This window comes from Hibiscus syriacus, unplaced genomic scaffold (genome assembly GCF_006381635.1).
Source record: "Hibiscus syriacus cultivar Baekdansim isolate YM2019G1 unplaced genomic scaffold, ASM638163v2 tig00110201_pilon, whole genome shotgun sequence".
Classification (NCBI taxonomy): domain Eukaryota; kingdom Viridiplantae; phylum Streptophyta; class Magnoliopsida; order Malvales; family Malvaceae; genus Hibiscus; species Hibiscus syriacus.
Window position 1 is genome coordinate 145,290 of NW_024062624.1, and position 24,939 is coordinate 170,228.

Here is a 24,939-nt window from a genome sequence, read left to right on the forward strand (position 1 = left end):
TAAAATTTAAATCCTAACGTAAACTATAGATGAGACTAAATTATATAAATTTAAAATTATCAAATTAAAGAATATGTATTAAATGTACAATTTACACATAATAAAAGAATTAATAGTATAATTTGACTTAACAGGTTTTATGTTTATATTCCGAGATAAGATTGAAATTTCAAATATTAAATATATAAAAGTTAAAACGATGAAATTAAAATATATAGACATATCACTAGTATATAGAGGATTGAAATGGTACTCATGGATCAGCCATTAAATAAAACATTGTTGGTGAGATTTTTGAAATTGTGAAAGTTAGCAATTGAATTAATATATAATAATAATAATAATAATAAATAATATCACAAAGTGTATTAAAAAAATCCAACACCAGGGAACATGAAAGTTTGGAAAACATACGCAAACAAAAGAACAAAGAATCTTTGAATCAATGAAAACGAAACAAATGCAAGTCATAAAGCAAAGAAATATAATATCATAAAAGGGAAACGGAATATTTTATTTTTTTAATCCTAATTTTAATATTAAAACAGATAAAACCAACCATAAATAAATACTAGTGACATATAACTAATGATCTAAAAGTTTAGAGACCCACAAGTGTAATTTATCCTAATTTTAATAAAAAAAATATTTTTAGGACAAAAGGGAAAGGATCACTAAACTTTTTTATTTGGGGTTAATTATGATAGCTTCATGGATCGGTTTAATTTCCTTGAAGTGCAGCACTACTCATGTGGACCAATACAACTCTTTGCCTGTATGGTCATTGTATTGCTTAAAGTAAATTGAAAAATAAAGAAAAATCAAAATCTCCACCATTTGTCTGTTTTATTAATTTCCCATCAGTCCATTAGACAGAATGGAACTATGCCTGTGTTTGTTGCACGTCTAAAATAAATAAAAAAGGATGTGCGAGTCTCCCTGGCAAGATTGCTCTATGAAATTGAAGTCCCACTGTGATGGAGGACCCTCAATTCCCATCATAAATCATATTTAGGTGTCCTTTTTTATATTAAAAAAAACTATGTTTTTTTCACTAACAGGCCATTAAATAATATTTTTTAAAAGACCAACAACTTTGTAGGGTAAAAAAACGTATGTCAAAAAAATCAAATATCAAAGTAAAAATTCGTATAATTATTTTAATTTTAAAGTTTAAAACCCTGACTCTTAAATCTTAGTTTTTAGATTTTTAAATAATATATCTACATCCAAAATAAGATAAATAACATTAAAATAGATAAGATGTGAATAAAGGATTTCCATTATTAATATAACATGTACGTCACAATTACTAATTGTACTCATGTATTAATATATGGACAACAAGTTGTCTCTTGGTCATTATTTGTCCTCACTTGATGTTGCTATCAATGATCAAACCAAACAGCTATCCTGGCTTCCTAAATTGAAGGATAATCCAACCACCAAATATACAATTGCATTTGAATCCAAATTCGTCCACTGCTTAAACAATTCGAAACATGGCAAGGACTAACAGGCGAGCTTGAAAGAAAGACTTGACCCATGGGCTTCAAGAATAGCAATAATAAAATAAAATAAGATCAATCGAAGCATTGCTGTATTTAGCTGGATGGCAAACGAAGTTGTGAAAGATTTGTCATGGCATTAAAGAATTAATTTAATCATTAAGCAACTTGCTTAATCACATTATTCATTTCTCCCCTTCGCTGGGGTCGGTTATGGATTGTTAATTATTACGATGTCACCCTCATCAAAGCTTTCATTACCATTTTTAAGTCTCTTTTCCCCTGATATGATATAATTAATTTGTGGTTAATTTGAAGCTCACATGAACGACAATGTCAACCTTCAATAATTCATAGTCCACTAGTAGTTTGTTATGTGTTGGCATGTAATCAAGGGTGAGTTTGGATATCTAATTAGGACACTCGTGGTATTAAAATTGTTGAACTTAAATACATAAATAAAAATTTAGGTTAAACTCAAGACTTATGAGTGAAAATTATGTCCGTGATTTCATTAATTCTCAAAACTTGTGACAGTCTAATATGTGCATACGGATCCTTTTTTTGTTCAATATAAATATACGTGCATACGTGTCTTTTTTTTAATATACGTGCATATTTATCTAATACGATACATATACCTCTCATATCCTGCGACCGACGTGTATTTATCGAAGAAAGGCTGCAAGCGTACCAAGCATTTCCTTCTGGGAGGATCCCATATTACACTGTTTAGCCAATAGCAATTGTAAACGTGGCTCAATAGCAGGGCAAGGGCTACCCTTCTTACCTCATAAGACTAAGAGATCATCGGAAAATAAAGTGTACTTTTTAGGTACTTTTGGTTTTCGGAGGGCACGCTGTCCTATTCCCCCACGAACATAGGACCTCCCTTCGTTTCTTTTCTTCTTGGTAGAGTTCGTTCCTTCTCTTCTTATTGCGTCGGAATTGTCTCTATTCTTACAAAACAATTTCCAATATTTTACAATTAATATATATTTGGCAAAATAAGAAATATTTTTTTGTCTTCCAATTCCAAGGCTTCGCCTTGATTAATTTGAACCGACCCGGGTCACACACCTGGTTTTGGTAGGTAAATATTCCAGCAGGAACTTTTTGCATACATAAAGACTCGAACCTGAGACCTTACTTAAACAACATGAAATTGCTTATCACTTGAACAAACTCAGTCGATGGCAAATAAGAAAAATTAGTGATAGTCAAAGTCATCCACATTTATTATTAATAAATTTTATGAAGTTATTAACCGTTGTTGATGAATTTCATATTACAAAATATTAATTTAATTGGTACAATTATTGTTATAAATTGTAATATCAATAATATTATAGGTTTGAATATATTTCAATGTAATTATTCTTATTTTAAAATTTTAACAAGTACGAGAATTTAAGGATTATAATTTATTTAAAAATATAATATCTATTATTTTATAAAAATAAATTAATTTATAATGAATATCGGATTTAGATGATGAAATGCAGAGTGAATAATTGTAATATGTATGAACCAAATTAATTTAAAAATCACATTTTACATTGATGTATAAATATTCATCATTAAATGCTTGAAAGTCTTTCTAACCTATACACCATTGTATTCCCCTCGCATTAATAAGAAAAAGTACCTATTTGCCTTGTCGTGTAGCTGCTGTGTTGCTTCTTGATAAGGGGATTCTAATTCTAGTCTAATCGCGCTGCTGTTTAGGTTGTGTCACTGTCATTGTGTATTTTTACTGTCTACGTTAGCTCTTTGGTTTAATGTTTTGTTTTTCCTTTGATACGGGCTGTGGTCTTTAGGGATTTTCGTTGGAATTGTTTTTCATTGCAAATGGATTTCGTGTTCTGTCTTTGAATAATATTTTCGGACATTTTTTTATCTTTCGCTGTTTTGATTCTTTCGTTTCGATTCAATTAAATTAAAAAAAAAATTTAACGAGGCTCGTTTCTTTTTTTTAAAATAATAACTTGAATGTGAACGAGGTAAATTCTAAACAAATTAAAAAGGAATTATGTCAGAGGTTATAATTAACTTCTAAAAAGAATACTAATTAGCATTAAATATTAAATAATTACCATAAATTGTGTAGATCTTCATGCTAATATTTCACAATAAAAGCATTTAATTAATTTTAAATTTTAAATACTTAATCTCAAGCCAATGATGTTAATGCACACTTAAAAAACTATAATAAGGAAAGTGTGCCTTTAAAAGAAGTTTATATTAATTGAAAATATATATATATAAGACCGATAAATTTGTAGAGGCTAAACACAAACCAACGGTCTAGATTGCGTTATTGGATGAGTCGTACGGCAGATAAAGGAAGGTCTATCTATGGTATTTAGTAACGGTTCTAGCGAATTATTTCTTAAAGCGGGTAAAAATATACTAGAGAAATTAAAAAAAATTATAAATGCCGCAAAAATTTATCAAAAGAATTCCTCAAAAAATAATAAAGAAAATAAAGAAAAGATGCTCTGTTCTGCTAACAAGAAAAAGCTGAAGACAAATACAGAGTAGACAGAGGAAGGGGTAGAGAATTTGCTTTCAAACAGAAAAAAAAAATCTTTTTTTTTTATAGCTGAGGCTCTTAGTTATGTTTTGGCTATCAACGTCATTGTTTCTTTGTACAGTCATTGTTTCTTTGTACAGCTTTTACTCTCAAAGCTTGTTTCTTTTTTTTCACGGTTTCAGCTTGGGATTATCTCTCACTTTCAATCTCGTCTTTGTGCCTTTTATTGATTTTTAAGGGGGTCGGCTATCTTGCTTATATTTTGAAGTTTAAAAAAAGCAGTGGATAAAATTGAAAAGAGTGAAAGCATTGCCTTTTTTATCTCTGTTTTTGCTGTGTTTTCTCGTCTGGGTTGTTTTGATTGCTTATTTTATCAATGACTATGGAGGAGAAAATGGGTGGTTCCCATGGTGAAGATGGTGGCAAAGACCGGTTTCCAATTGGTATGCGTGTTTTAGCCGTTGATGATGATCCTATTTGCCTCAAAGTTTTGGAAAATCTGCTTCGTAAATGCCAATACCATGGTTAGTGATTCTTTTTCTTTTCGAGTTCTGTTGAAAATTTTCTTTTACTATTTTGTCACAGGTATTGTTTTGAACTTGAAATTTATTCCTAGATTCTGCTGATAAGTTACTTGTTCTCTGTTCTCTTATTCGGGAAAAAAAAAACTTTAATCCAAAAAAATTCATTTCTTGTTTTCAAAATGTTAAATAAATTGTCTCAAATGTGTTTCTATCAGGAAGATCTGTGTGTTGTGCATTGAAGTATGCGTTTTGATTTGAATCTTTGTGATTGTAGTATGTAAGGTTTGACTTTTAACATCGTTGAGACATTTAGCTTCTTTTTGACTTATCATTTATGGTATATTTTTCCTGCAGTTACTACAACAAATCAGGCAATTACGGCCCTCAAAATGCTGAGGGAAAACAGAAACAGATATGACTTGGTTATTAGTGATGTTAATATGCCAGACATGGATGGCTTTAAGCTTCTTGAGCTTGTGGGGCTTGAAATGGACCTACCTGTAATCAGTAAGAATTAACCCTTTTTTCCATTTTTATGCCACTGAATTATACTCATTTGTTTTTGTTCTTTTCCTTATTTTGTCTTTTTAATTGTTTGTGGAATGAGTGGTATTTGTTTCAAAAGCTTTAATAAACCCATAATTGTTCTGGATCTAAATTTGAGTAATTTGATTAGAATTGTTTCAGAATTATTTACCATATTGTCTTTCTGTTGATGAATTTCCAGTGTTGTCAGCTCATAGCGATACCAAGCTCGTAATGAAAGGTATTAGTCACGGTGCCTGTGACTACTTATTGAAGCCTGTTCGCATTGAGGAGCTCAAAAACATATGGCAACACGTTGTGAGAAAAAAGAAACCTGACTCGAAGGATCATAGCAATTCTGCAAATCAAGATAAGGCTCAGGGGGGAACCGGTGAAGCAGGTCCGACATCGAAGTGCATTTCTGACCAAAAGGTCAATAAGAGAAGGAAGGACCAAAGTGAAGATGAGGATGAAGACGATGAAGATAACGGACATGAGAACGAGGACTCTTCGACTCAAAAAAAGCCTCGAGTTGTTTGGTCTGTAGAGCTGCATAGGAAGTTTGTTTCAGCTGTCAACCAATTGGGTCTTGATAGTGAGTTTTCCACTGTTGAGATTAGAGTCTTTTGTTCTGATCCACTGATACTTATGCCACTGCATTTTTTTTTACCACCTTTTCTCTTTTCTTTAAATGCAGAGGCCGTTCCAAAGAAAATTCTCGACCTTATGAACGTTGAAGGGCTCACAAGGGAAAATGTAGCAAGCCATCTACAGGTAATCCCCTTTCTTCTATATTGTTTACATTCTACATTATGATTCCTATATTTTGCTGACTTATCTTATGTTGTCTTGCAGAAATATAGACTTTACCTGAAAAGACTCAGCAGCGTTGCAACTCAACAAGCTAACATGGTTGCTGCATTGGGCAGTAAAGATCCGTCTTACTTGCGCATGAGTTCACTGCATGGCTTTGGGGAGTTTCGCACATTGACCAGACCTGGAAGGCATTCGAGTGCTTCTCTATCGTCTTATCAGCCAGGTGGAATGTTTGGGAGACTGAACTCCTCAGCTTCTTTAAGCCTACGTGGGGTTTCTTCTGGCGCCATTCAACCGGGACATTCTCAAATATTGAACAATTCGATCAATGGTCTTGGAAAGATCCAGCCAGCTGTGTTATCTGCAAACCAGAATCAAAATGGAACTTTGTTTCAAGGGATCCCAACATCGATGGATCTCAACCAATTGTCACAGAACAAGTCCAGTAACCCCTTTGGGGAATTTGATCGTGTTAACGATCCTAATGTTTTTGGTGTTGGTATGAACTTTCCCGATGCCAGAGTGACGGTTGTTAGCTCAAGTAATACTGTACCTACTGCCTCAGGCAACCCTTTGTTGCTACATGGAAACACACAACTGACACATAGTGGTGCATTTGAAAATCAATCGGCTCTTGGCATGACATCACTGAATCAGGAATCGTTTGACATGCATGTTCGCGGTTCTAATTTTCTTGATCATGGTAGATGCAGCGAAAACTGGCAAGGTGCGGTTCAATTATCCAGTTTCCCATCAAATTCATTGTCAACAAGTGAAGCTTTCAAAACTGAGCAATTGCCAACTAATAATTTGCAAGGAAATATTTCTTGGGCAAGCTCTCACCTTAGTAACAGCCCTCTTGATCTTACTTCTCCCATGGAGAATTCAGCAAAGGACTCTAGGGGAGACATATCCCAATTTGGTCCAAAATAACGTCATTCAGAATATCGATTATACAACAAAGCAACAGTGGGGCGATCAGAGACATGATTACAATGGAAATATCAGTCGTTCATTCAGCAGAGTGGACTCCCTGGTTTCTGCAAGTGGACCTGTGGTGGACCAAAGCAATGTCACCAACGATAAACTAAATGACGTTTCTTTGTTCAGTGGTGACGGTGTTTATGTTGTTCCACACCTTGAGGGTGAGAAATCCACTTTTGACACAAAATTGAGATCCAACGAGGACTTCCTCTTTGAGCAGACTAAGCCACAAAATGGTTTCAGTCCGAATAATTTCGAACCCTTGGAGAGTATAATGATGTCCATGATCAAATCGGTAAGAAAAGAGAACTTCCATTACACCTCTTAGTTTCAAACTCTTGGAGAGGTTCCTTAAAAATGACTGTATTTCCTGTGATGCAGGACCAAAATAACGAGTCCCCATTGATGGATGCGGAATTCGGATTTGACGCGTTCTCGCTCGGATCATGTATATGAGAAAGGTTGATGCTGATTCTAAGATATACAATGGGTTGCTTTATTTAATTTGTTATTGAAATTGATGAAAATATCCTTTTTCCGAATTCTATCTTCATGTCCTGCATATTGATGAAATTGTAGTTCGAGAATTTAGTTTCTCAGTTATTCTTAGTTATAGTTTCATTTGTATTTTGTTTTTCGTGGTTTATTTGAAGGTAACACGAGTTTTTATGGGTTTATCGTGACCACCAAGCAACATGGATGGAACGTGGAAACCCTTAACGTGTGTATAAGAAACAGTGCTCGAATTATTCAAGGTGGAATGCTTCAATTACTACAACTATGAAATTTAAACAAAAAGTTTATTCCCCTTCCCAACCCTTTTCCGGAGCCCTATGCTCCCATACTGTTGTAAATTTCCTCTCCTTTATCAGCAAAGCCTGAGCCCGTTCTCTCGCTCCCTCACAGGTTTCGGTGGCGGCGATGCATTTTTCGGCTTCCCTTTACTGGGATTCCACCCTTTTATGCTTCACCAAAGGTGACGTTCATATGGCGAGCGTGTTCTTCAGCCACAGCCTCCTGCAATTTCAATTCCTCTGTTAAAAGGTCCACAAACTGCTTCTCCATCTCTTGCTTGAGATCAGGGTCATTGCTTCAACAATCTGTGCCATCACCATGATTCATACCAAGCAAAATGGATGAATTTAAAGAAACAAGGCAAATGGTTAACCAATGTGAGTTGTTCCAAAGAAACTCTAACCTGTGTCTGAGAGATTGGCCAACCCTACAAAACAATAACAAAGTACATAAAGTAAATAAATATTTCAGTTTTACACCACCATAAACAAAATTAGCAACAAAAGCATATCAATATCTTAAAATTTAGCAAATAGGTGTTCCTTAATCACACTTAAATAAACAAACAACCAATCAAAATGGAAGCATGGATAAAATAAAATGGCGTAAACAAGGGAGGAGTAAATTACAAGTGGCAATATTGACAAGGGAAAGAGGAGGAGGGCAATCGCAGATGCAAGGAGGACAAGATAATTTGGAATCAGCAGCCAATCTGAGGGTATTCTTGAATCTCCAATAAGGAGCAGGTCCACACCGCCCAATACTGAAATTACTGCAAACATTATTAGACATGACCTTAAACAATTCCCCGATCGCCGTGACATGTTTCTTTCTCGTCTCTCTTACAACAATTGTCCTTTTAGATTCTCTATTCCTCTCTCTGTGTTTATGGAAGCAGGGGATTCATTGAATGATGGCTCAAAGAAGATGAATCTACTGCTTCAACCATCTTTTTTTTTTAATGTCTGTATCTCAAATTCCTTTTCTTTAACCTTTGGTTTTCATTTCAATTCACATTTCCCCCACAATCTGAAAGGCTTGCATAGATATAGATTCAAAGATATAGATAAGGAAAGTTATCCAGGCCCAAGAACATACAAGTTAGTGTTTAAAAGCATATATTTAGCCATTGCTAGAAGTCCTGTGGGATTTGGGCTTCTTTTATTCATTTTATTTTATCTATAATTAAATTTAGAAGCAAAACCGTACTCCCCTGTATTGCTGACATTTATGTTATTTAATCTATGAACTGTTTCTGATATAAAGATACAAGTTTTTCTAAGATTGAGTGGACATAGTTTGTCATGCAACTTAAATGGAGGATTTCCGTATCAGTCTGAGGGGAAGAACCGACAATTAGATGAGAATTTTTGCAAATTAGAGTTCTAACTTCAAAACATTGATCGATTTCAACTTCTGTTAAATCCTTATTTTAAGCTTGTCTGAGATCTAAATAATACTCCTTCAACCATTTTTGGATGATCTCAACTTCTTGCCTCCTCAGTTCCACAAGCCAGTCAGGAGCATCTTTTGTTGCAGCCCAGAAATCGACATGGTGAGCTCCTAATACATAACGTGGTATTCTTGAAGTTCATAGCAGCTGACAAATGTGTCAAGAAAATGTAGCAGAGAAATGCTTAATCATAATTCACATACCTTTTTCTGTGACAAGAGCTATGATACTAACAGATATATTTCGCAGCACACTGTACATAATTCAAATCATAGATCAGTTTCATTATGATTGAAATTGCTACCAAATATCTTCAGTACTTTCTCAAGTCTCTGCATTCGAGAGAGACATTAATAGTTCTAATTGTGTACACTGGTAATAGAGACGGCATGTTTCTCGAACATGGTACATCTGAATAGAAAGGGACATGAAGGAATAAAATATACTCACTTCGCCACCAAATTCAGTTGTGATCCAATGTTGTCGAGGCGAAACTCCGTATTTCATTTGGCATTGTTCTGCAAACATTTTATAATCAAAGCCAGTTTGAGGAAACATGCTTTCACTAGAGCAAGTCATGGGCATAACCATCTCTGTGCATGTCTGCATAAATCATTTAGAGAATTACTTTTCTGTATGCTACGATGCATCAGGGGGAATAATAAACATGCGTTCAACAGATATTGATTATCGATCATTGATCACCATTCGGCTCCAGCATGTATCTCAAACATAACTACACGGAAAAGGTAAAGGCAAGCTTTGAAATTAGCACATTTTGTATTTGATACCAAAAAGAAGTTACCTGCCAGTCCCAACCATGAAGGCCGTGAGTGTTAACTTCATGTTCTACCTCAAAGCAATTTTCTGTTTGAGAATAGTTGTAATATAAGCTTGCTGCTGCGAAAGCCCGGCTAAGCTTTGTTGCTCCTGATGGATATTTATCAATTATCTTGCATATCTACATGTAAAGAATGGTTTAAATGCCGAAAAGAAGAAATCAGTAACAGATCTTCGAAAATGTTAGAACTTCGAGCTCGATGCAAAACAATTTATTTACAAGTCCTACTCGCTGCACGGGATAAGCAGGTAATGGCTTCAAGAAATTAGCCTCAGTCGGATAATTAACCATGGCAGTATAAACGAAAGCAGTCCATAGCCAACCTAGAACAGAAGCTGTTAAATGAAGTCTCCTGAACTTCGAAGAAAGAAAAAAGATTAATTGTAAGGAAGGAAAATAAGTAAAATGCATAACAAAAATCGCTTCAAAACATTAGCAATGCTAACTTACACGACAATCTAACAAACGGTAATCAAACTTAGCAAGCAAGTTTACTTAATATAATCTCAGTTCATGACTCACTTGCAGGTTCTGAAAGCTTTGCTTAGTTCAGCCAAGCCTTCTTTCTGAGTCGAAATTGTCTCCAGTTCTGCCCAGCTCCCCTTTATCACTTCATAGCAATTTTGGCTTACATCCTGAATTCCCCTTTTAGTTTTAGTTATAAAGGAGAACTGAAGAACATTGAGAAATGTACAGTTCAACTGTTTAAGCACAAAGTAATCTCTATGTGAAAACTAGGAATAGACCATGAAATCCTGGGAAACAGCATCATAGAAGCTCGACCATGGGATTATCTTATCAAACTGTAATATAGGGGCTGAAGAAGCCAATGCACCAATTGCTATATGAGGGTATTTAAGCCTAAACCATGCTGCCAGCACTGTGAAAAAATATATTAGTTTTTTTTCTCCGTAATCATAAGAAAATGATAGCAACAATATACCAGTAATAACTAGCAGAACTAGCAGAAAAGGATGTTCTTGCAAGTACTGCTACCAATATCAGAGCAATAACTTCTTGCTGTATGGGGTTTCTTTTTTAACTTACTTCCTCCATAAGACCCACCAAAGACCACTACTGGGGATGTTTCAGATGACAGATTCTGCTTCAAGCTCCTTATCAGAACAGCGAAATCACCCAAGGCTTCCTGTGAAGTTAAGTACCCCAAGGTCTTTGCTGACTTGTACGAGTCTTTCCCAAATGGCATCGACTCCCCATAAAATCTATGCTGCAAATTTCCCAATAGAAACAAACCCAATAACTCATTAATCTTAGGTACAAAAAGAAAGAAAGAAAATCATGTTTTGTAAAAGATTTGTGTTTCAGAATTTGCTTTGGGTATTGGAAAAACACCCACAGGGTTAGAACAGGGCAATGTATTTTATGGATTCTTACAACTGTGAGCTATTCCCCAAGAACCTTTTTTTAAACTCAGAAAAAAGAATTCCGAGGAAGTGATTAAGCAAACATTACTTCAATGAATACAATGAGATCTTTGAACTTGGGAGCAATGTCAAGCATGAACCCAGTGTTAGCAGCAAACCAGTCGATATGCCCTTCATTTCCAGTGTAGACAAAGATAGGAGCCCCTTTGTGCCAGTACTGAGTGTTAATTAGGTACTTTTGGTTGAAAATTTTATAGCTCTTGGGATGGAAAGTAAAATGGTCTAAAGTTTGAGGGAAGTAATGAGTCTTGAATGGAAGATTTGGTTTAGGAGCCTTGGCTTGTTTGATCAGAGACTGATACGCAGCAGGTGGAGGGAAAAATGCTGGCAATGAATTGGCTGGTGCTGTTAGTGTTACATAAAGAGAGATGATGAATAGAAAGAGAAGAGATTGGCAAGGTGCCATTGCTGCTGCTGGTTTTTGGCTGCCAACTTCTTTATACAAGTTAGAACAGTTTGGGGGAAGCTATCAAAATAGGATAAAATACACTCCGGTTCATTCAATTATATTTTTGACAATTTGTTTTAAAAAAATTAGGGTAAAGTACATCAATAATCTTCCGACTATAAAATATTATTTTATTGAATCTCTCTATTATTAAAATTTATAAAATAATTTTTAACTATAGGACATTGATTTGTTGACTTTTGACTATTAAAAGTTACAAATATGATCTCTCGACTATTCATGTATTTCAAACTCGTCATTTTTCGTAAAATAATTAGCGGCCGTCTGAGCTAGACATTAACATGTTGACTGAATACGATAAAATTTGATCCTAGAACTATTTGATTTGTATTTTATGGATCAAATCTTTATTTACATTATGTTGTCGAGTTAGTGCTTGAAAGTAACAACGGTACTAGTAAACATTATTAAAATATAATTTTATTAGATCTCAATAAACAAGTTAACGTCTAGCTCAGAAGACCGTCAATTTTTAAAGGAGAATAACGAGTTTGGAACATATGAATTGTCATACGATAATTTTATAACTTTTAATAGTTGAGAGATTTAACAAAACAACATTAAGTACTATTTTGTAATTTGTAATAATCGGGGACTCAATAAAGTAGTGCCTATAATTGAGAGGACAATTTATATACTTTACCCCCAAAATTATATATTTGATAATTAAAATTTCTACCCAAAAAGATAACTTGATGAATTTATGTACATGGATGGTTATAGCATGGACCATGTTCCATCCAATCCAATCCAATCCAATCCAATCAAATAATATCACATTGTGCCTCCATATACATAAATTCATCAAGTTATCTGTTTCCATGTACATGGTGCCCCCCATGTACATAAATTTATCAATTTTGATTAAATAAAAATATCAAGAAAAAATCCAATCAATTAAATAAAATTTCTACAAAAAGATAAGTGAGAGGTCATCTGTTTCCTTGATTCTCCGAACCAAGTCCCTCTCTTGTCCGCAGTGAGATTCTTGTCTTTAAAAAAAAAACAGAAGCATATTGTTTGTAACATAAAAGAATTAGACATACTGGTTTTGATTTAAAGGTGCTGCAGTATCTTATTCATAGTAAAAAAATATCATTAATGGTTTTTGCTTGGGCTGGATGAGATATGGACTTAATTCTGTGCTTTTAAGAGGCTAAACCATATATATATAGAGGTTAGATGTTTGATGAAATATTATTAAACCAGAGAAGAAACACAGCATTTAAGTTAAAATCAAAATAGATAGCTTTGATGTTTTCTGAGTTGACGCACCTAAATGGTTGAACTCTAGCTTGCCCCTCACCCACCCTATTTATTGACTTACAACACCTGTTGTTTAACACAGTTGTCCACCCACCTACTCATCGTATTTCATTTCTTTCTAATGAAATTGTAATTTGTAATAGTTGGTAGACATGAATATGGACAGTATTCAATCGCCACTTCACAAAAATCTAAGATTGGCCCAAGCTTAAGCAGGCCCTTTACAATCCCTGGCAATGGCATAGATTGTTGGATAACTTTAGTATCTAACTATTATTTTTATTTTGTTTTGATGATCTAATTATTATTATTTAAAAATTATACTTAACGTTATGTTTTTATTTTATTTTGTTCAACTCTTATTAAAAAATTAACAGGCTAATGTATCATTTTTTTTATTTTTTTACAATGATAATATGACATTACTTTATGGTAACACGTCGCCGTTGCTATTAATTTTTTAAGACCGGTAATCAAAATGAAACTAAAACTAAACGTTAGATATAATTTAAAAAAAGAGTTAAGCGATCAAAATAGAACAAAAATGATAATTAAGGTACTAAATATGTAGTTATGCCCTAGATTATTTATGGCACAAGGACGATTCTATGTATTGATGGCCAATGCTATTTCTTTTAATAATTAGAATGAATTATCCGAATTAATAATTCCTTAAATATAACAGAATTAATTAGTATTAAGTAGTAATTAAACTTCAATAAATCACAAAATCAAAAACATATTGCTTGCTTACAAGATAAGTAAAATTTTGAAATTTGAACTCATCTGAAATGGACCAAACATTGGACTGTTCTTACCATTATTTGCTTTTCTTCCTCCTAAAGTTTGCTTCTTCTCCAATCTTACTATCACAGAACCCAAACTTGTTCATACTTCCCATTTGCATACACGTAAAAGGCCCTTAGACCTCCACGTCTCACTTAAGAACTTTCTTTGTATTTCCCCAAATATTTTCTTGTCTATAAATTAGCTTATCAAGGTAAGCAGATTACAGAGACAAATCCTAAACCCCAACCCTCTTTCAATCTAAAGCGAAGAAGGGGAAGAAAAAAAACCAGAAACGATGTCGCAGAAAACAATGCAAGTGGTGAAGAACTTGGACATCAAGAGATACATGGGAAGATGGTATGAGATAGCTTCATTCCCGTCAAGGTTTCAGCCAAAGAATGGGATGAACACAAGGGCTACCTATACTCTGGAAGAAGATGGAACAGTGCATGTACTTAAGGAGACATGGAATGATGGCAAAAGAGGGTCTATAGAAGGCACCGCCTACAAGGCTGATCCCAAGAGTGACGAGGCAAAGCTGAAGGTGAAGTTCTATGTTCCTCCTATCTTGCCCATAATCCCTGTTGTTGGAGATTACTGGGTTTTGTACATTGATGATGATTACCAGTATGCTCTCGTTGGTCAACCTAGCAGAAATTATCTTTGGGTATGTATGTCTCTCAATCTGGTTTGTAGCAATGCGAGTGGTTCATGTGCTGATGATTGGTTTGGTGTCGAATATGTTGTAGATATTATGCAGGCAGACACATATGGATGATGGAATCTACAATCAGCTGGTGCAGAAAGCTGAAGATGTGGGCTATGATGTAATTAAACTGCACAAGACCCCACGAAGTGATTCTCCACCGGAAGGAGAGGACACCAAAGGCATTTGGTGGATCAAATCTGTTTTAGGGTGATCGAAAATCATGAAAATAGATATTGCATCAATTAAATGAGAAGCCATGCCATAGTTAGCAACTTACCTAAATTGCAATTGAATACACTGTCATTGATGGCAAAGCAAGAACAATTTTGCTCCCACTTTTCATTTTCATCAAATTCAAGTTTATGATATCAACATCAAACACATATTCAGTCATGATGGATATGATCCTCCAAATATTTTCTTTCACAAGTACAACTTTTTTACATACTAAAAAGGAATGTTCAAATGAGAGTTAGTTTTTCTATAGGAAAGAAATCTACAACGCTCGTCGAGCGTGGATGGGTATCGTTAACGATGGGCACCCTTAAATTAATTTATAAAACGTTAAATTATAAAGTACTAAATGTATAATTATAAATTAATAAAAAAATCTAAATGTAATTTAATTAAAATACAATATTTATAAAATATTAGTTTTTAGGGTAAATTATATCATTTACCAGCTAACTATTTACCCCTTTTACTTTAACCACCGATTTTTCAATTTTGTCAACCGAGTCACTTAACTATTTAAATTTTATCAATCAAGTCATCTGCCGTTAAATATTAACAGGAGAGATGACGTGACAGTTAATAAAATTTGTATAATTAAACATTTAGTCCTCATTACTTACACATTCTATTAATTTGGTCCTAACTTTTAATTAATTCAATAAATTTAATCCTCAATCAAATGGTGACATGTGTCACTATGTGATTGGATTTTTTCTTAATATTTTTATTTAATTTAATAAATTTTCCATCCAATCAAATGGTGTCACATGTCACCAATTGAATGAATAGAAAATAAATTGAATCAATAACCGCTGTTGGTGGAAGATGTGAAGAGAGGAAGCAAACGTCCCAACTACTGGGTTACACCATTCAAATGACAAACATATCACGACATAATATATATAGTTAATGGAAATAAAAAAAAGAAAATTGACCTAATAAGAACTCCAACATAAAATAATTGAATAATACGATAATATATATACTCAAATATTATAATTGATTAATATGTGAATATATCTTATTTATATTTTAAATCATTTTAATAAAAAAATTAAAAATAATTTAAATATATTATAATTGAAATATAACGAAGAGCTTCGTTGACTTAGAATTTTCTTGATAGTTGATGGTTTATCGTAGTAAGCATTTTAACTTATACATTAGCTTGTTTATATCCCGCTTAGAGTAAAAATTTTATATTTTATTACTTATTCATTATATATTTGAAGAAAATTTTAGGGGAAACTTGATTTTATTGAATTAGTATATTTTAATATAGAATTGTTAAATAAGATTAGAGTTCGATCGACATTATAATATTTTAAAATATAAGATACGACACATTTCAATTCAATAAAATTAGAATAATGAAGATAATTTATTAATTTAAAATACGTAAAATGACACATTTCAATTATAACATATTAAATTCACTTTTATTTTAATTTTTACATTAAATATGATTTAAAATGTAAATAAAACATATTTATTTATTAATCAATTATAGTATTTGCTTATATATATTTTATATTTTTCATACTATTTAATTATTTCATGTTTGAGTCCTTATAAGGTCATTTATTATCATTAACTATATTATAAATTATATAAATTATGTTTTTTATACTAGTCAATTTTAGTGGTTAGGGTGCTCAATTTTTTTGGCTTGCGTCCCAGGTTCAAACCCCACCGGTAGCGGTTATTGATTTAATTTATTTTCCATTCATTCAATTTGTGACACGTGACACCATTTGATTGGATGAATAATTTATTAAATAAAAAATATTAAAAAAACATCCAATCATACAATGACACTTATCACCATTGGATTGATGATTAAATTTATTGAATTAAATAAAAGTTAAGACCAAATTAATATAACATGTAAGTAATTAGGACTAAATGTGTAATTATACAAATTTTATTAATTGTCACGTCATCTCCTCCGTTAAATTTAACGGCATGTGGCTTGATTGACAAGATTTAAATAGTTAAGTGATCTGATTGACAAAATTGAAAAATCAATGGTTAAAGTAAAAGGGGGTAAATAGTTAGGTGGTCAATGGTATAGTTTACCCTAAAAACTAATGTTTTATAAATATTGTATTTTAATTATATTATATTTAGATTTTTAACTAATTTATAATTATACGTTTAGTAATTTATAATTTAACGTTTTATAAATTAATTTAATGATACTCATAATTAACGGTGCTCATAATTAATGGTGTTCATCTGTGCTCGTCGAGCATGGCAGCATCATCCTTTCTATAGAGTTGAAAATTGATTTTTTAAAATAATATTTCTTCTCCAAATTTGGGTTAAAAATAATTTAATTTATTTGTCATATCATCATTTATATGTGAATTGTTATTGTGAGTTATTATATTAATATCATAATAATTAATACTGATCAAAAGAAAAAAATTAATATAATTAAATGAATTTAAGAATAAATTTGATATAATTAAAAAGTTTGAACAAAATAATTTGTTTAGACCCCTTGAGCCTTTATTTTTATACAAATAATTAAAAGAATTTTAATAAAAAAAACCTTTCATAACTTTTAATCTCGAAGAAGAAAATTTGTCCCTCTAAAAAATAATTTAGTTTTTATCAATTTTAAAATTAAAAGAATAAATTATAATTTTAATGTGCTTCTATCAGTAATACATAATTTTAATGTGAGTTAATTGCATTACATGTCCTCAAATTATGATCTCTATTTTAAATCAGTACTTAAAATTTTAAACATTCCAATTTCATCCTTAAAATGTGATTGATATTCTAAATTAGTTTTCAAACTTTTGAGCATTTCATTTCCATCCCCAAACTATGACATTCATTCTAAATTAGTCCACAAACTTTTTGAACATTTTAATTTCATCCGAAATTATATGTATATACTAATTACACCCCTTTTCCATAAAATTGTTAGGCCAAATTATATTATTATATGTTTAAAAAAATAAAATTTATGCTAAATTATGGTTGAAACTAATTACATATTTGGATGAATTTGGGGATAAAATTGGAAGATTCAAAAGTGTTGGGACCAATTTAAAATGAGGGTCATAGTTTGAGCGATGAAATTAAAATGTTCAAAAGTTTAAGGACTAATTTATAGAATGAGAGTCATTGTTTGGGGATGAAATTAGAATATTCAAAATTTTAAGGAATAATTTAAAATAATAGTCATAGTTTAGGGATAAATAATGCAGTTAACTCTTTTAATTTATATAATAACAAAATCAACCTTTAAAGTTTGCACATTTTATCAAATTGTGAGGCCTAAACAAAGTGGTAAGGCCTAATTGTTTTTAAGTAATAAAGTCCAGTTGATAATAAATAAGACAGACCTAAGATTTTTCGAAGTGAGCCCAATTTAATTTCATATATATATATATTTTATCGCAAATTAAACCCTTTCATTTAGTTGGTTTTTTTCTTTGCATCTTAAGACTTCCCTTCCTCAGATTGTTGAAAAATCCTAAGACTCGTACGCTGTAATAAGGTAATCCTACAAAACAATTTGTTTATGCTTATCTATTTGTACTTGTTTGAAAAGACATCGTCACTTTTCTTTGCAACATCGTGGAGATTCTTAGAATATGAAGTTTTATCCTCGTACGAATTTATGGGTTTTGTTGGAATCCCAGAAAAAAATACATTTCCTTGCTAGATCGTGATGATATTAGTTAGATGGGCTGTCTTTAGTTGCGTTATTTACCATTTGATTGGAAAAGACTAATTGGCTTGATCTTGCTCTGGATCAGTGATGTGTAATTAGTGAACGTCTGAATTCTAGAATCAAGCTATGTTTGTTGTTGGGTTGATTTTACTGGTTTGACGTGATAACTGCGGCGCTCAAAGTGGTGTTTTTCATCACTGTGAACGCATCCGTTTCACATAAAGTACCTGGCGATTCATCAGTCTCTCTGTCTCCTTTGTATTCTATGTTTCCCTTTCAGTGGCCAGTAACACAAAGCTTAAATAATTAGTACTAAGGCCATGAACTGAGGTAGTATCCTTTGCGGCTTTTCCACTTCATTTAAGAGGTGCTTAATTTTCCTGCACTAAACATTCCCCACCTCCAACGTTACCCGATCCCTTCATCCCCCCCAAACCACAAAGTACACGCGTCAAACCTATATTCATTGGTTTATACATCTGAAACTGGAACCAGTGTCCAATGCATTCTGTAACTGCAGCTCATAAACCTTTTTAAAGTCTCCAGTCCGGACCAGAAAAGTATGATCTGATACCCAAGCCCTTAAGGCAAATAAGGATTTCCCTAAACAACAGGAGGTGCTTGGGCTTTTGTTCTAAGTTTCCAGATTCTTCTACAGATATGACAACCATTTGAGATTTAAAGTTGTTTTCTCTAAGAATAGAACCTGCTGAACCAACTCTCAGGGGAATGGTCCAATTGATGGAGAAATATTTATTTAGAGATTCCTTTTTTAAGAATGCAGTTTCTTTTTTATTCTTGTGATCTTAGCTATTTGAATTAACTTAATTAAATTCTTCAATCCTAAGGGAGAGATCTGAGACTGGACTAAATTGCTTTGGCCAAAGGGCTTTTCATAAACAAATGGTCAATGTACCAAATCACCAAATCTTTTTGGCAGAAGTAAATAAACCCAATCGCTAATTTATCAGAATTAAATTCTTCAATTCCTCAAAATGGAGTTAACAGCGAAGTGCATGCATACTTGCCATGCGTTTCACATACGTGATGGCTGATTCATTTTTTTCTGCAGTTTTCTAGCAGTCGAACAGAAAACAATATTTTATTTTCCTGTAGAAAATGATTGGAGCTGGGAAGATAAAGCAATACTCAAACATCCTTGAGAAGCCCCTCAGCAAGGGAAAACAAGAGGTTCCCTCCACTTCCTCTGAAATGTATCAAAATATGATATGAAGTTTAAACTAGAGACTTGCTTTTTCTTTTTTCCTTATTTTAATTATTTAAACAGTATGTTCATATTCTTAGCCATTAAATTAGTTGAAAAATCATGACCCAATTACACAAATTTTTCTCAGAATAATTAAAAAATAAGTCCATTGAGAAAATAATTTATACATAAACCAAAACTGGAGTAGGTTTTGTTGTGGATTTGTTTTATCCAATCCGGAATCAAAATTCAAACTGTTGACTGTTGTGTGTTGTGCTTCTGGTGCAGGTTAGCTTGAGTGCATTTGCGTTCTTGTTTTCTGAGCTTGTTCAGTATAATCAAGCACAGGTTGACAATATTGCTGAACTAGAAAGAAGGTATTTTTATATGATAGTTGAATCTTTTCATTGCTTACTGTTCTTAAGATCAGATTATTTATAGAAGGTTACAAAAATAGACCAAACATCCTTGCTTCACATTAAAGCAAATGCTGGGATGATGCTTAGTTCAGTCAATGAACCTAATATCATTCATGGTAATTGATCAGGCTGGAGGATGCAGGGTATGCAGTTGGGGCTCGAGTTCTTGAACTTCTATGCCATCGGGATAAGGTACAACACATTCATAGACTATACCTGAGACTGCTATAGCAATAAGGTTCTCTTTTTATTTTTCAGTAGCATTCTTGAGGTATTACTTGCAAGTTGTCCATCGACCTTGTTAAAGTAGTCTTGGTTCTTATAATTAATTAGGTGAGAACAATTTGATGCAATATAAGGATGCTGGCCTAACTTATCTTATTTGCCTGGTGCTGGTATCTCAATTAAGTTTGCTTTTATATTTTGTTTCTGGGTTTAACAATGTGTTTTCACACGTGTGCTTATTTGAACATGTCTACTCTTCTGTGGTGTCAGTACTAGTACTATGAACTTATGCCTTTTTTTCTTCATATGTTTATATTCTATTTTATGCCACAGGGAAACAGAAGGGAGACACGATTGTTGGGTATTTTATCTTTTGTGCACAGCACTGTCTGGAAGGTGTTATTTGGAAAGGTAACAATCTTGTCTACCGGTGAAACAATTTATAATTTGATGATATTTTCATACAGAATTTGTTTAGTCTCCAAGAAATTTATAGGCGTGATCAATCTAGCTGGCTAACACATATGGCATGTGCTTAAAATCAGTTTAGTCTCAAATTTAGTGCTTGTCTTACCACTTACCAACTCTTTTTTGTACTATACTAGGTGGCTGATTCACTTGAAAAGGGCACTGAACATGAAGATGAATACATGATCAGTGAGAAGGACCTCCTTGTGAACAAGTTATTTACTTTTCACCACTCATCTCTTATAATGCAATTGTTTCTGCCAAGTTGACCTCTAGTTCTATATTAAATAATCAACTGTTCTGTTTGCATTGTAGGTTTATTTCAGTTCCAAAAGACATGGGGACATTTAATTGTGGGGCATTTGTTGCAGGAATAGTGAGGGTAAGTGCTGCATTCATTTTGTGTATAAAATGACTAATCATCTGGTGGAAGTTCTTATAGGCTCTTCTTGTTTGTTGTGGAAGGGTGTTTTGGATGGGGCAGGATTTCCAGCAGTAGTAACAGCTCATTTTGTACCCATGGAGGGACTGCAAAGACCTCGGACAACTATTTTGATAAAGTTTGCTGAAGAGGTAAGGACTACTGTTATTTTCTTGCATCTGATATTCCCTCATTACTTGAAGTCTGGTTTGACCAAGTGTAGTTTTGATGTTTAATACACTTCTTAATTTGTTTAAGACCAGTGGTTTATTCAAAATTTTACATCTCAATGGGATCAAAATACCAGCCTACCCAAAGATCAATATGAAAATACTGGTGAAGGGTCAAATAAGTACTAAGAGAGTTACTTGAGATATCAGTAAGAAAAAAAGAATAAATTTAGGCAGATAATACAGGGTTTGGTTTTCAACACTTCAATAAAATACAATATATTTATGTCCATGTTTGCTAAATAACATACAACTGGTTATGCAAGCGTCCTTATCTTTTGAAGAACTTGTGGCACCGCTGCTGGCCATTTCCACAGTAATCTACTTCAAGTCCTATCATCATCATAGGTGTGAGAAGGATGAAGGTCCAAATATATTTCTTTTTGTTTCCCCTGCTATATTTGAAGAAGGCTGTGTCGCTTGGCCACAAAGGTGACTGGTACAGGTGTATGTCAGATATATTTATGTTTGAAAACGTGTCGGACACGGTTGTTGGACATGAATACTTTATAGAAAATGAAGAGTGAGAAGTCAGAACAACATAGTAAAAGGGAATCCAATTTGCAACCTGCAGCTATTAGTTTCGATCAGAATATGCTATTCACTGCTTGTTTTGCTTAACGTTCTATGTTGTTTGCGTAATAAAATAGCAATAAATATATAAAATTAGAAAAGATTCTTATTTATGTATATACTGGATTTAAAGATTAATACTGCTCCTTTGTTTCTGCTTTAACCAGGTTTTGCAAAGAGAAGCGAGGTTAGGTTGATTCTTGTGCCTGGGGCCATCTCAAATTGTCCACGTCTGCGACACTACGATGTGAACAGTGAAATTCAGATGCTTCCTTAATCTAACATGGATTAGCCGATTGTGATGGTTTGTGTATAAATTTTGAACGGCACAGTGATTGCAAAAGATTCCTGCAAAGCAATGTAAAAGTAAAATGTCATCATCAGCATATGGATCACTATGGAGGAGAATACGAGTTTGTTTGTTTCATGGAATTTTTTTTTATTGATTTCTAGAAAATGAATTTATTTATCTTTGAAAGTTGATTCCAAATAATCTTTTGTATTTTTTTCCGAGAAGTAGTGAGTGATATGAAAGTATCAATAGTAAAGCTGCATTAAATTAAAAAGAAGAAAAGGCCATTGCTTGCTATATATATAATTGTCCTGAAAAACAGAGTATAATTGCTTTTTATGGAGTATTTAGTATTGCTATTTGCTAGGAGGACAAGATAACAGTAGCAGGCGATAAAGGTTGTAAGAGAAAAAATTCTGGCTAAATATAAGTTTAATAATTATTTATACGCGCACTCTCAGCATCACTTTCGTAGCTCAGTTGGTTAGAGCACCCGTTTAGTAAGCGGGAGGTCTTGAAATCAACTCTCAATGAAATGAAAGGAACTATATAAATTTTCACTTCATAATATTGTGGGCTGGGCCTAGCCAATGGTCTTGGGTTGGATCGTGGCAACAATCCCGACTTGAGCTTTTAAATTTCTCCATTTTAATGGTTTCAGACCCCAAAAGCCCTAGAGTCAGAAAATAACTATATTTGTTCCACACTTTGCATCCCTCCGCCACCCAGCAGATTAGCTCTTCAATCTCTCATCGGGTCAGCTACCCTCCCCCGCCCGCTTTATTTGGTATTTGTTCTTTTATGTAACTTTCAGTTTTATATTAGTTGAAAAATTCATTGTTTGACTTCTTTCTTTCTCTTTTGCTACCTGGAAGCAGGACCTCCGATCCCATCTTCAGCTTAAAAAATGTCAGGGTAAGTGACAACTCTGTCAACATTCAAGGCCATTTTTAGCTGAATATCCGTGTTGTTTCCATGAAATTTGATTTTTTTGTTGGTTTTGTTTTATTATCTCCCTATGGATTCAATTTGCTTGAATTTTCCCGATGTAGACTTCGGGTTTTGTTTGATTTTTGTGTGGGATAAAGTAGTATGGTATCTACTGCATGCTAATTTGGATCGCACTGTGTGCTCTTTTAGATAATTGGTTACTATTTGACTTCTTGTTTGTTAGAAATACAAAGTATCTTGAGATCTTATTGGGTATTTGTTTTTGCATCGGTAGGAAATTGAGATAGAATTTCAATTGTGCATCTTGAGATAAGTCTAATTTAGAATTTGAGATTCCATTTTGTTCCGAACTCATTAGTTTAACAACCAACTTTTATTTCTTCTAAAGATTGCTTCCTCTGCCTCTACTTATTTCGTGCTCTTGCCTATGGCATTTGCAGAGAAGAAGTTGCAGTTGCCCAACCTGAGGCACCAGCTGCTCTTGGTGAGCCAATGGACATTAACACAGCCTTGCCTCTTGTGGTGAGGAAGTCAAAAGCTCACGGTGGACTTGCTCGTGGCTTACATGAAGCTGCCAAGGCAATTGAAAAGCACAATGCTCATCTTTGTATTCTAGCAGATGACTGCGACCAGCCTGATTATGTTAAGCTGGTCAAGGCACTATGCGCTGACCATAATGTTAAAGTGCTACGTGCACCTAGTTCAAAAACACTTGGCGAGTGGGCAGGTGTAAGTAATTTCATTGCTCGATTATGTTTTTTTTTTAAATTTCCTTGCATTTGCTGACATGCTGAGAATACCATCTGATGCTATAAGCTTGTTCCTTGTTCTTAGTTTTGAAAGACTGATTGAGATGCTAATTGTACTTAAATTGAGATGCTCTTAACCTCTTCATGCAGTTGTGTAAGATTGATTCTGAAGGGAAAGCACGGAAGGTGGTCGGTTGCTCTTGTGTGGTTGTCAAGGTATGGGCACATTACATTAAAGTACATTGTCGCATAAATATATTTGTTTCATCGATCCCTTTTTTTTCACTTCATATTTTCCAAGAAATGTCTAGAAAATTCGCCAATGCATGCTCTGTATTTATGATGCTTGAGATTTTATTTTTCTTTTTACTGTAGGATTATGGTGAACAACACGAAGCTGTCGAAGTTGTTCAACAGCACAAGGATTAAGTCAAGTGGATGGTTTCATGGTAGAATCGGAGTTTTTTTTTCCAGCCAGTCAAGATATTTGCTTGAGCTATCTTGTTTTCTGAAGGCTAAACTGGTTGGTGTTTCTTATGTATGCGACCTGTTTCCTTTTAAATTATTGGCAAACCTTTTCGATATCCAACATTTTTTATATATTCTTTTGACCTCTAAGATAGTGTATGTACCAATAATTTTCTTTTATATAACCATATTAGAGTCCTATTATAAGGGTGATCTTTTTAACTCGGCTTACTTCATTCATGTCGGCAAGCCTTGAACCTACCTTTGTGAGTTTCTTTTGATGCTTTAACGGGGATTGCAAGGGCAATAAACAATTTCAACATATGTTTAAGTCTTAAAAAGATTTTA

At 33.4% G+C, this 24,939-nt stretch overlaps 5 protein-coding genes and 2 pseudogenes across 7 annotated transcripts; 4 read left to right on the forward strand and 3 right to left on the reverse strand.

The window, feature by feature from the left end:
• Positions 1-4,162: 4,162 nt before the first annotated feature.
• Positions 4,163-7,668, forward strand: LOC120218700 (annotated as a pseudogene).
• On the reverse strand, positions 7,655-8,646 carry LOC120218706 (annotated as a pseudogene).
• A 764-nt stretch (positions 8,647-9,410) lies between these two features.
• On the reverse strand, positions 9,411-10,395 carry LOC120218886 (lysosomal Pro-X carboxypeptidase-like). Its single transcript, XM_039215784.1, has 4 exons — positions 10,213-10,395; positions 9,947-10,104; positions 9,592-9,744; positions 9,411-9,473 (listed from the first exon to the last, which is right to left on the reverse strand). The coding sequence occupies exons 1-4, from the start codon at positions 10,391-10,393 to the stop codon at positions 9,411-9,413; spliced, it is 555 nt and encodes a 184-aa protein (XP_039071715.1). The 5' UTR covers positions 10,394-10,395.
• Positions 10,396-10,500: 105 nt separating this feature from the next.
• Positions 10,501-11,860, reverse strand: LOC120218887 (lysosomal Pro-X carboxypeptidase-like). The gene is made up of 4 exons (XM_039215785.1): positions 11,456-11,860; positions 11,030-11,210; positions 10,729-10,862; positions 10,501-10,617 (listed from the first exon to the last, which is right to left on the reverse strand). The coding sequence occupies exons 1-4, from the start codon at positions 11,831-11,833 to the stop codon at positions 10,501-10,503; spliced, it is 810 nt and encodes a 269-aa protein (XP_039071716.1). The 5' UTR covers positions 11,834-11,860.
• Positions 11,861-14,173: 2,313 nt separating this feature from the next.
• LOC120218705 (temperature-induced lipocalin-1-like) lies at positions 14,174-14,974 on the forward strand. The gene is made up of 2 exons (XM_039215606.1): positions 14,174-14,618; positions 14,701-14,974. Exons 1-2 carry the CDS (start codon positions 14,247-14,249, stop codon positions 14,869-14,871), a joined length of 543 nt encoding a protein of 180 aa, XP_039071537.1. The 5' UTR covers positions 14,174-14,246; the 3' UTR covers positions 14,872-14,974.
• Positions 14,975-18,373: 3,399 nt separating this feature from the next.
• LOC120218703 (trafficking protein particle complex subunit 5-like) lies at positions 18,374-22,532 on the forward strand. Of its 2 annotated transcripts, none has more exons than XM_039215605.1 (9): positions 18,374-18,411; positions 19,705-19,779; positions 20,084-20,172; positions 20,343-20,406; positions 20,773-20,850; positions 21,045-21,121; positions 21,223-21,289; positions 21,373-21,480; positions 22,299-22,532. In XM_039215605.1, the coding sequence occupies exons 2-9, from the start codon at positions 19,708-19,710 to the stop codon at positions 22,326-22,328; spliced, it is 585 nt and encodes a 194-aa protein (XP_039071536.1). In that variant the 5' UTR covers positions 18,374-18,411; positions 19,705-19,707; the 3' UTR covers positions 22,329-22,532. The 2 variants fall into 2 exon arrangements, with proteins under 2 accessions (XP_039071536.1, XP_039071535.1); XM_039215604.1 differs by having other exon boundaries at positions 18,390-18,411; positions 19,661-19,779.
• A 538-nt stretch (positions 22,533-23,070) lies between these two features.
• On the forward strand, positions 23,071-24,732 carry LOC120218707 (40S ribosomal protein S12-like). 2 transcript variants are annotated; one of them, XM_039215607.1, is made up of 5 exons: positions 23,071-23,193; positions 23,302-23,338; positions 23,815-24,103; positions 24,274-24,339; positions 24,499-24,732. In XM_039215607.1, the coding sequence occupies exons 2-5, from the start codon at positions 23,331-23,333 to the stop codon at positions 24,550-24,552; spliced, it is 417 nt and encodes a 138-aa protein (XP_039071538.1). In that variant the 5' UTR covers positions 23,071-23,193; positions 23,302-23,330; the 3' UTR covers positions 24,553-24,732. The 2 variants fall into 2 exon arrangements, with proteins under 2 accessions (XP_039071538.1, XP_039071539.1); XM_039215608.1 differs by having other exon boundaries at positions 23,072-23,183; positions 23,299-23,338.
• Positions 24,733-24,939: the final 207 nt, after the last annotated feature.